Raw genomic sequence first — 12190 nt, forward strand, 5'->3', positions numbered from 1 at the left:
TATATCAAACCCATGTTCTAACAGTAGAAATAATGTGTAGTTATGTAAAGTTTTTTCCAGTAGAACCTGAAAGGTTCATACATTATTTTGGAAGGACAACAAACTAAACTACTAGATATCTGAAGTCATTTCTTACAAACCACATACTATATTACTGTTAACTGTTATTGGTACTTAGTAAGCACAGAAACAGCTTTACTATTTTGTAATTAAATAGGAAACTTACCATATCCATGGACTTACAAATCCTTATTACTACGTCTTTACTAATGCACTATCTCTTTAGTAATTATTTTCACAAACCCACAGCCCTTTCTTACAAGGAATTTCCCCTCAAGATATGAGTGATTAATTAGAGTAGAAGAAACAGCTTTATTATGCTTACATTTTTCTCTCTCCTTTTTCTTTTCATCTAGGCTTCCTATTTCATTTCTAAAAAATATCTTTCAAAAGCTATTATCTTTGATTTCAACACAAAAGTTCAAGACTAGGGGGCAGAAGCAGTTTAATCTCTACCAGAACTAAATGATCTGCATCTGAATGAACAAAAAAAGAGAAAAACATTTTCATAGTTGGAATAGGAAACCCCAAAATACTCACTTGTAGCAGAACCAAGAAGATTTTTTGAAGATTTATCTTCTACAGTATTATAATCCAGTGGATAATCTGTTTAAAGAAAAAATGAAGTAATATTATATTCTATCAAAGTTAACTGACATTGAAAACACTGTACTAATATTAATTATATATCTAAAACATGTTCACAAAAAAGAAAATGAGATTCAGAAGCCATTTAACAAACAGATGTTTATTAAAACAAAGAGGGCTTATCAAAATTTTAATCACATCTTTAAGACTTTCATTTAAGTTTTCAATATACTTTACCAACCCTTTGTCAATGTCTTCATATCTTTTATGGAAAAATGACAAGATTTAGATTGTTGAAGGTATGCTTTAAGGCATCTTAAAATAAGGATTTGATAAAACAGAAATGAAGGGGATCATAAAACTTTCTTCTACCCTTTTAGGCCCATAGGAGTTTCTCAAAGGCCCAGGTCTTATTAATGTGCTTGCACATTAATTTGGCTCAGGACGAACCGAAGGTATTAATGCTCATTACTACTATTTCAAGTTATGAGTTTAACAGGTTCTTGCATAGAGATACAATCATAATTTATAACACTGATGTTATGGAAGGAAGTTCAAGCTGCAAATAACTGATAAAGTTGGACCATAACACAATTTACAATGCAATCATACCAGAAGACAAGTTTAAGAAAAATTTGGTTATTAGGGCAAAAATAAAAACATTAAACTAAAGTGACAAGTCATCGATTTAAGTAACCACCCATATTTACCATTACTTAAAATTATAAAAAGCAAAAAGAAAAATCTCTCTTAAAAGTCAACTATTTAAAATCACTTACCATAATCTTCATCAAATAGTTCTTGACGCTCTGATTGATACTGAGAATCAGCAATTTCTTCATATTCCTCTACCATGCTGGTACCAAATACCCTAATAAAAACAATTTTATTAAAGATTCTCATTAAAACAAAACAGAGTTATTAAGACTCATCACTTACCAATACATGATGAACATTAACTCTGGTAATGCTTTTAAGGGCTACACAGGTTTTGGACTGCAAAATAATAGCTGTTTCTTACATTTTAGTCATCAACTGCTTCTATTACAATATAAAGCTAACCTGTTTAAGGCATTTTGAAATATAATGTCAAATTTTTTCTATCAATCGAAAGTGTTTTCACACATTACAACTTTAGAAAAATAGCAAGTAAGCTAAATCAAATACATAAGTTTATTTCTTAGAGGCTATTTTGACATTTTTCTAAAACACATTCAAGAGAAAAGTTTAATAGCTTGTATTTCTACAGTATTAACTTCACATGAGAGAAAATTATTTCTTCACTTTAAATATATTCAAAATTTTTGTATTATTTAAAAAAAAACAGTAAGTGTACTTTGTTCTTTACTACCTTATAAGGCTTAATGGACAAAAGTGCTCTGATCCAAAATGTGATACCAACTCCACCTAGAAAACAAAAAGCACATGAAATGGGAAGCCAGCAAAATGGATGTGAGATGAATAGTATACTCAGTTTTTCATAACAGCATTTCTAAAATAAAGTCCTCATTTCCCCATAACCAGCACTTGTAAAATTTTGCCTTTTTTGTAATGCATTAATATACCATGCCCTGTTATTTAATATTCCAAAAGAGAAGGTTGCTAACCTTTATGTACTTGATGAACATCTGAAGCAAGAGAAAGGAAAAGAAAAAGAAATCAGTTCCAAAGTCTGGATAACATGCCATAAGCAACTTTTAGAATTTATAAATCACACTGTATAATAGGAAGCAATGCATTGTGATGGATAACATTGTAGTACTCTTAATTCGTTGTAGAAATCAAAGCAATGATTTAAATTTTTTATCATCACAACTCTAAAGTATAATCTAAATACCTACAGATAAAAATTAACTTTAAGCTTAAAAAGTTAACTAAGCTAAAATCCACTCCTATTTTTTCATATCTGATATAAAAGTATTCTAAAACTAATTAATAGTCTCTAGAAACCTGTATTTTACTACTATAAATACTGTAGGTATGTATATATCTAATGAACATACATATATATGTATATATGTATGGACTGATGAACAGATTAACTAGTGTATTATGAAACATCACTTGTAGTTGTATAATATTGATTCAAGATGTTTCAGGAAAAACATGAATTTTTTGTTATTTCAGGTATAACTTACAGAAGTTAAAGATACTTGTCAATTTACTGTTAAAATGCAAGATATCAGGAAGTAATTTATAGAATTGGGGTTAGTTCTTCTAGGTTAAAAAAAAACAAAACAAAAACACCCAGGTAAAAATATGACGATTATCACTGTAAAATGAGAACTAGAAAAGTAAACATTTTTTAATTTAGACTGACTTCTACCAGAGGGATTTTTTTTTTAATTTAGAAAACTAATCATCAAAATGCTCTATAATCTCCCACCATAAAAGAGACAAGGCAAGGAGTTCTACATGGCATTTTCATGCTGTCAATAGTATTCCATTATTAACAAAGTAGATAGTAAAAAGAATGAGAAAGCTATTAAATACTTGTTTCAATATTCATTTTTAAAGGAACTGAAGATGTTCTTCATTTCTCTGAACTTGAATCATTAGCTGAAAACATATATTTTCAAAACAGGATTTAGCACTTTTATACTGAAACTAGGAATACTACAAGTTTACCCATTTATAGAAGTAAATTTAATACATGCTTTAAAAGAGATAGCAAAACCCCAGAAGACAAAATTAAGTAGCTATAAGTTCTCACATTTAAAGAAGAAAAGACAGAAATCAGAACTGCAGCCATTCCAAAAGCTTGTATTATTAACACAAAACTTTAAGGTGTGGCCATTGTTTGAAAGGATAAGGGGGTAGGAAGGAGAAGAGTAGAAACTTCTCTATTTTGTTTAAATCTAAATCAAGAGTGATAGTTCTACTTAATTAGTTGGTAGGAGAAACAATGAAAATACTGAGTAAGTAACATTTCTTTAGTTGAAACTGGTAATTGGACATAGAATGTTTCATCTGAATATACAAAAGGCAAGAATTATAATAATGTCAAATAAGTGGATATTAAACTTAAATGATTTACGAATCAGATTCTACTAAGAAATCAAACCTACTTAGGGCTTGTGGAGTGGTTCAAGTGGTATAGCGCCTTTCTAGCAAGCACGAGGCCCTGAGTTCGAACCACAGTACCACCAAACAAACAAAAAAGAAATCAATGAAAGCAATAATTTGAGTTTCAAAATAGAGAAACATAATACTATGCAGATGACATTTTATATAAAAACTCACACAAGTATTACAATTTGGAATTTTATCAAGGTAGGGTGAACATAGTGTCAATAGCAAGAATACTTTCATTATAGAACCTAGTTTGTACATGTAAACATTTAAACAATACCTTCACATATTTTGCGTACATCTGCTCATCTAAAGGGAAACTCTGGACATTACGCTCATCTCTACCATGGAAAGTACCCAGCTTAATCCATTTACTTGTGGGATATCTAGAAAATATAAAAATAAATATATCCCATAAATTTTTTTTCCTCTCAAGTGAACATACTGACTTAATATACTTTAATTATAACAGGCCTTGAGTTAAATGTTTTTTTTCCCAATTTAAGTTGACAACTTCTACTTTACTGAGAAAGAGTAACTTGAAAAATTATACTATTAACAAACAGAAGGAAGACAAGGAAAAGACAGCAAGAGAACCGGGACAACTTTTCTTTCTTCACCCTGGAGGTTTTAAAACAGAAAGTCACCAAGATATTGTCTTGGAAAGAGACAGATTCTTTTACGTACTGACAAGTATGTGATGATGTGAAGTATAAACTACAAGTACTGGTGGAAAGTGAGTTAGAAGGGAAAAAATTTACCATTCTTTAATTTGACCTGTCTTACATATTTCGCTTTATAAGGACATATAAAAAAACCTAAAATTGTTATTTTTGTTTGTAGCATTAAAGAAAGAACTCAAAATAATGAGCTCTTTCTTCTCACATTTAGAAATATATATATTTTATTGGCAAAGTTGAATATGTCTACTTGACATATAAGAAATTCCAGCTTATCCTAAAGGAAGTAATCTGATTAAGGTTAGTAGTAGAATAGTACATGTAATCCTCAAAAGGTTTTGAGAATTGATTCTAAAAATTATAAATATGTAATGGTGGGTGTGAGGTGGAAGAAGATACACCATGGGAAATCCTAAATGATCAATAACAGAAACATAGTGAATAAATAATAGCATTGTACCTGCATATTACTGGCATTCAAATGTATTTATGGAATGTATAAATACTTCCAAGGGGGGAAATATTAAGTACTCATTAGAAATGGTATGTGTAAAAGTGTACATTTCTTTTATAATCACACAAGTACAAAACAGAAGTTTTAAAATACATTATCAGAAATATATATCACACTAAAAAATATGCACTTGTACCTGTGTGTTATTAAGTTTTAAATGTTTCAAAGCAAAAAGTGAATAATGATTAAATATAAGGACTTTGGAGTCACATAGTTCTAGGTTTGAATCTTAGTTCTCCAATAACAAGTCATGTGACCTGAACAACCTACTTACCCTCCCCTTATCTGTTCCCACATTTTATGGGGGAATATCATATGGTTGTGGATGCTTTAAGCATTGTATGGATGAATGAAAGAAAAGTGGTTAAGAAAAGCCCACAATGCAACTGTTACTAAAAACTGATAAATAAAATACAAAATAAAATGATGGAAGTCAAAACTGGTGACCCATTACTTAATTTTTATACTGAAGTTCCATCATGGGCACTATAGACACCAGCAGTATAATTTACTTGTCACTGAGCCAGGCACTGCAGCTCACACCTGTAATCCTAGTTAGTTGGGATGCAGAGATTGGCACGATGGTTGTACAAGGCCAGCCCAAGCAAAAGAGATCTTACGACCCCATCTCAACTAATAAAAAGGCTGAGTGTGGTGGTACATGCCTGTCATACAAGGTACAAGGATCAAGGTTGAAGACAGAAGAGGCACAAACACAAGACTCTAGTTAAAAAATAACTAAAGAAAAAAGGGCTGAGGTGTGACTCAGGTGGTAAGTACCAGTAAAAAAATACAATACAATATTAAGAATTTACCTGTCGCTGATAGAAACCAGAAAGTCTTTAGGAGTAGAAGAAAATAATTCATAATTTGCAATATCAAGCTGTTTTACTTGAATTGGCTCACAAAGTTCAATAACAAACCTTCAAAAAAACACAGGTAGTTATTTACATAAACCAATCAAAATAACAGATCACATTAAATATGACATAATAGTTTACATAAACTAGAACATCCATTAAAAATTACTAAAATGTAGCAAAGGAGGAGGTTTTAGACCCCAAGTTAATCCATAAGGGAATACCTTTAAGAATTTACAAAGTGAATCACTAGTAGGGGAAAAAAAAAAAAAAAATCTGTAATGTTGACTTTGCTCCATCATGTTTTTTAAAAAGGTTCAATTTTTAATGACAAAACATATTATTGGAGAAAGGATGATTTTACTAAGAACAGCTAGTGACGGTATATACTGACTATAGTTTCACACTGTCCTAAAGGTACCAAAACTCTTTGATTTAGCAATACACTTAAAAATTTAACTTAAGTACACATGGTTCCAAATGCCTACCACTGTAGTTACTTTTTTCTTTTTCTTTTAAACCTCAAAGCAGTTTATAAGAGGCAAAAAAGTCAACTTAAAAATTTAGCACAGAGGATTAACAAGTTATGGTCCACCCAGACAATGAAATAGCTAGCACATAATTAAACTGGTGCTAGAAATTATGCACTTCATGTATATAAAGACCTAGAAAATGCAAGTTAATTTACAGTATCAGAAGCCAGCTCTGTATTTGTTGGGGAAAATGGTTTGAAAGGAAGAAATTAAAAGAAGTATAAGGCAGTCAAAAGAACAATGCAGGAGGTATCACAATACCTGACTTCAAACTATATTACAAAGCAATAACAATAAAAACAGCATGGTACTGGCACAAAAACAGACATGAAGACCAGTGGAACAGAATAGAGGATCCAGATATGAAGCCACACAACTATGAGCAACTTATCTTTGACAAAGGAGCTAAAAATATACGATGGAGAAATAGCAGCCTCTTCAACAAAAACTGCTGGGAAAACTGGTTAGCAGTCTGCAAAAAACTGAAACTAGATCCATGTATATCACCCTATACCAAGATTAACTCAAAATGGATCAAGGATCTTAATATCAGACCCCAAACTCTTAAGTTGATACAAGAAAGAGTAGGAAATACTCTGGAGTTAGTAGGTATAGGTAAAAACTTTCTCAATGAAACCCCAGCAGCACAGCAACTAAGAGATAGCATAGATAAATGGGACCTCATAAAACTAAAAAGCTTCTGTTCATCAAAAGAAATGGTCTCTAAACTGAAGAGAACACCCACAGAGTGGGAGAAAATATTTGCCAATTATACATCAGACAAAGGACTGATAACCAGAATATACAGGGAACTTAAAAAACTAAATTCTCCCAAAACTAATGAACCAATAAAGAAATGGGCATGTGAACTAAACAGAACTTTCTCAAAAGAAGAAATTCAAATGGCCAGAAAACACATGAAAAAATGCTCACCATCTCTAGCAATAAAGGAAATGCAAATTAAAACCACACTAAGATTCCACCTCACCCCTGTTAGAATAGCCATCATCAGCAACACCACCAACAACAGGTGTTGGCGAGGATGCGGGGAAAAAGGAACCCTTTTACACTGTTGGTGGGAATGTAGACTAGTACAACCACTCTGGAAAAAAATTTGGAGGCTACTTAAAAAGATGGACATCGATCTACCATTTGATCCAGCAATACCACTCTTGGGGATATACCCAAAAGACTGTTACTCCAGAGGCACCTGCACATCCATGTTTATTGCGGCACTATTCACAATAGCCAAGTTATGGAAACAGCCAAGATGTCCCAGCACTGACGAATGGATTAAGAAAATGTGGTATCTATACACAATGGAATTTTATGCAGCCATGAAGAAGAACGAAATGTTATCATTCGCTGGTAAATGGATGGAATTGGAGAACATCATTCTGAGTGAGGTTAGCCTGGCTCAAAAGACCAAAAATCGTATGTTCTCCCTCATATGCAGACATTAGATCAAGGGCAAACACAACAAGGGGATTGGACTATGAGCACATGATAAAAGCGAGAGCACACAAGGGAGGGGTGAGGATAGGTAAGACACCTAAAAAACTAGCAAGCATTTGTTGCCCTTAACGCAGAGAAACTAAAGCAGATACCTTAAAGCAACTGAGGCCAATAGGAAAAGGGGACCAGAAACTAGAGAAAAGGTTAGATCAAAAAGAATTAACCTAGAAGGTAACACCCACGCACAGGAAATCAATGTGAGTCAATGCCCTGTATAGCTATCCTTATCTCAACCAGCAAAACCCCTTGTTCCTTCCTATTATTGCTTATACTCTCTCTACAACAAAATTAGAGATAAGGGCAAAATAGTTTCTGCTGGGTATTGAGGGGGGGAGCGGGAGGGGGTGGAGTGGGTGGTAAGGGAGGGGGTGGGGGCAGGGGGGAGAAATGAACCAAGCCTTGTATGCACATATGAATAATAAAAGAAAAATGAAAAAAAATAAAATAAAAAAAATAAAAGAAGTATAAGGAAACTTTTGGAAGTGATAGTTATGTTTCTTATATTTATTGTGATATTTTCATATATATATATTTTTTCAAAATTTATCAACTTAAATACTTTGACATGTTACAGTTTATCTTAGTAAAGATGTTTTTCATTAGAGGCTGGGGGTATAACTCAAATGCAGAGTACACGCTTAGCATGCGCAAGACCCTGGGATCAATCTCCAGCACTTAAAAAATAAATAAGTAAAAACAATGTGAGAGACCTATATTTGATATGGAAAAGTATCAGAAATACTGCTTAGGAAAAAATTTAAAGTATGGTTTTACATGCACAAAATAAAACTGCGTATGTGACATTTGGAGAAAAGAAATATTCATGACATCTAGTATTCTAATCTGCTTTAATAAACTCATACATCAAATGAGAGTTTATATGCTGAAAATTAAATGTTAAATAAATAAAAGGCATTAATATTAACATAGTGTTTGATCCTGGCAAAAAACAGAATTAAATTCCAGGAGATGGCAAAAATAATCAGGTTTCAGAGAAATGCTCATCCCCCCCACCTTTTTTTTTTTGGTAGGACTGGAATTTGAACTCAGGGCTTTGCATTTGCAAAGCAGTCACTCTAACACTTGAGCCATACTTTCAGTCCAAGAGAAAGACTCATGAAGAGAGCCAATCTAACATTTGTTGAATGCTTTCTCTGGGTCAGATACCACATTAGATGATTCACAACACCCATTCTTTGCTTAAATTCTTACAACCAAATTGCAAGAATTGTTACCTCCATCTTACAGAATCATTCTACAAACACTAATTGGTCACTTTACAGTTCTCTCTCCTACCTTTTAGAAACAGAGAACCCTAAGATTAGCTGAGCATATGGCTACCCATCAAAGACTATTTAATTGTTTTGACCATATTTTTTAGTTCTGGATGAGGGATAAGGCATGTGACCACAAGCATCAAGGGTAACTTTCAGGTCAAATTATTTTTAAAAAGCTGTTACTCCTCTATTTGGTTTCACCTACCATGCAGGTTAGAATGAGGATATGGTGAGAATAAATCATTACAGCAATGCAGGCAGGGAAAACACCTTAGAGAATGGCAAAGAAACATGACAGAAGGTGTGTGGGTCTTTTAACAGTTTGCAATACCTCTGCACTACCTCTCTAGGTTGGGTTTTTATGAGAGAAAAATTAAAACAATTAAAACACAGTTATTCAGTCTATGTTAAAGCAGTAGAATCAAAAGCTCTAACTAATAGTCATGCAGCTAGTAAGTTAAAGTCAGAACACACAAATAACTGGCCTCAAAGCCTGAACATTTTCCATACCACCACAACATCCTAAGGGGAAGGGAAGAACTAAAGTAAATCAGACTCAGAGTTTGCTTCTTATTTATACTGGAAAATAAATCTAAAAGGGAGCGTTGAGAAAAAAGAGAAGTTCATTCTCCCCTGCTCCTTTTTATTTTACATACAATGCTTTCCATTTCTAAGAAGACATGAACTATATTAATATCAGCTAAGCTTTCAGACAAATGCATTACCAAGTACATAGTCAACTTAACCGGAATAATTATAAAATGTGTATGTACCCAGTCATGTCTTCTCAAAGTTGATTTTGAAATGCCTTTCACTATATCTTTCTGCCTCATCTCTAAGGTTTTCTCAGAAACACAGAACACTCTAAGAAATTAACAGAACTCTATATAAGAGTTGAACCCAAAGTACATACTTCAAACAAGAGAAAAGAATATTATCTTCAAGGTTTAAAGAGTATCTCTTCAACTCTTCAAATTAAATGTTTGTGTCTGCATATATATGCGTGGGTAGCAAATCAACATGACGGTGATTTCCTTCAATAGCTACTTTTGAGCAATGAAAGCAAGTGAGAAAACTGTTAGTCATCACACATTATTTCCCCCCATAAGTCTGTTCCTATGTCACTAATTAATGGAAGAATTATAGATAAAGCAGTGAAAACAAAATCCTGGGACACTTCCTAGATGTCCCTTCCTTCATATTTAATTACTAACTAAGAACTGTCAATTTTATCTTCTATAAATGTCTTTCAGATGTCTTCCTCTCTTCCATGTCCAATTTACCAATGCCTTGATTTCTCACCTGGGCTATGACAAGTGTCCTAACTAGTTTCTCTGCTTCACTTGCATTCTGTTGTAGGCTGACCTTTGAGGACAAACCTTTAAATGCCAGTGAAATAATGTCACTTCCTTACGTAAAACAAATGCTACCCTACAGATCTTTAAGATAAAGTTCAAACATTATTAAACTGAATATACTTAGCACTGGATGGTCTGCTTATAGCTAAACTAATGCTCTGTTCTCATATTTTGCCACTATTGTAATTATATCTTTACTCCTATCACACCTAAAAGAACTTTTTCAGGTGGCTTTATTTATAGTCATCTAGAAGAAATATGCTCTTAAAACACTGTGCCTCCCTTATCTGCCATTACCTATGAACCCTTCAAAATTCAACTCAGGAATGACCTCTTTCAGGAAGACCTCTTACTATTATTCATCTTCTCTCTTCCTACACAACTCTCTCAGCAGTACATCTTATATCATTTCATAATTGTTTAACCAGGTCTGTTAGCTTTTTTGTCACTTCTTTAAAAGGCATATTGTCCTCAATTTTGCAAAGAATTAACAGTCAAACATAAGTGCTTATTAAATGACTATATAAATAAATAAATCTGACCATCATATAAAAGCATAATAGATACACTTTATAATTACTTACCAAATTTTAGTGCTGCAAGGATTCAACATATAAAGGTCCATATTTTCTATAAGAATAGCAGATGTGCTCTATTTTAAAAAGAACAAAGGAAGTTTAATACTTAAGGAAAAAAAGTAGAAAAGTGGCTAATATTTATCAGTTAAGGATACAAAATTAACTTATCCTTCCACAACCTATTTAAAACTCAGTGTCCAAAGCCGGGCATGGTGGTGCACAGCTATAATCTGAGCTACTCAGTAGGCAGAGGCAGGAGGATTGCAAGTTCCAGGCCAGCAAGAGGAAAGTTAGTGAGACCCTATCTCAAAAAACAAAAGGGCTTGGGGGACACTGTTCAAGTGACAGAGCAAGCACCAGGCCATAAATTCAATCCCCAGTAACCCTCAATATCGGTTACTTTATTCTAAAGGAAAAATAACTTTCTATTAGTTATTTTCTTTGTAAGATTTCATAAAGGTTTTATAAGTTAAAAAAAGAATACAATATATCAACTAATATAACTAAAATGTCATAAGAGGCACACTCCTACATTTATTAGTGAATTGGAAATATAACACACATAAAATATAGTTCTCAGCATACCAAAGCCATGCCTATATTTAATAAAGTCACTGTACTTTCCTACATTTAGTTTTTAAAAAATTTATACTTAAGTACCTTGGCTTCTGGATTAGCTGCCAAAATTTTAGCTCCACATTCTACTGAGGCATAATTATTTCGATTTTTCTGAACCTTTTTGGTGGCATGTGGACCTCCATTAGAAGATGGATGCAATGACTGACCTGCAGACAAACCTTATTATAATCATACATATAATGATTATGATTGAAAATACCCCAGCAACACAATGACCTCAAAATCGATGACTTCTAGACAAGAACAGGTCTTAATACCTAACAGAACATTTAAAAAATATGTGAGAAATTTAAAATGCTTCACCCTAATAGCTTAGAAATAAGTCCAATAACAAGTTGACTATAAAAATTCACATTACTTGTTGTATGTCTGAATACAACAACATAAAATGAAGCTTGTCAATGAGAACCAAAGCTTTTTGTATATATATTTTTATTCTACTCAAGAGGCCTGCTATTTTTCTATCTGTAATTCCAACATTAAGAATTCTCAGCTCACATTTATGCTACAGAAGTG

The 12190-nt window shown here is 32.8% G+C and overlaps 1 protein-coding gene across 5 annotated transcripts in view; it reads right to left on the reverse strand.

Moving 5' to 3' along the window:
* Suco (SUN domain containing ossification factor) overlaps positions 1-12190 on the reverse strand; it is an 81048-nt gene that overhangs the window by 30969 nt on the left and 37889 nt on the right. For 4 of the 5 annotated variants that reach the window (XR_012438829.1, XM_074047462.1, XM_074047464.1 and 1 more), the window contains 8 exons: positions 11696-11820; positions 11042-11109; positions 5730-5837; positions 4001-4106; positions 2256-2276; positions 2000-2055; positions 1428-1519; positions 601-666 (listed from right to left, as the gene is read on the reverse strand). Coding sequence is in view for 4 of the 5 variants with exons in the window: in XM_074047462.1 (XP_073903563.1) it covers positions 601-666; positions 1428-1519; positions 2000-2055; positions 2256-2276; positions 4001-4106; positions 5730-5837; positions 11042-11109; positions 11696-11820 (642 nt within the window). In the remaining variant the exon portion in view is untranslated. The remainder of the gene's footprint in view (positions 1-600; positions 667-1427; positions 1520-1999; positions 2056-2255; positions 2277-4000; positions 4107-5729; positions 5838-11041; positions 11110-11695; positions 11821-12190) is intronic. The other variant, XM_074047465.1, reaches the window with a different exon arrangement.

Source organism: Castor canadensis, chromosome 11 (assembly GCF_047511655.1).
Source record: "Castor canadensis chromosome 11, mCasCan1.hap1v2, whole genome shotgun sequence".
In the NCBI taxonomy this organism is placed as follows: Eukaryota; Metazoa; Chordata; class Mammalia; order Rodentia; family Castoridae; genus Castor; species Castor canadensis.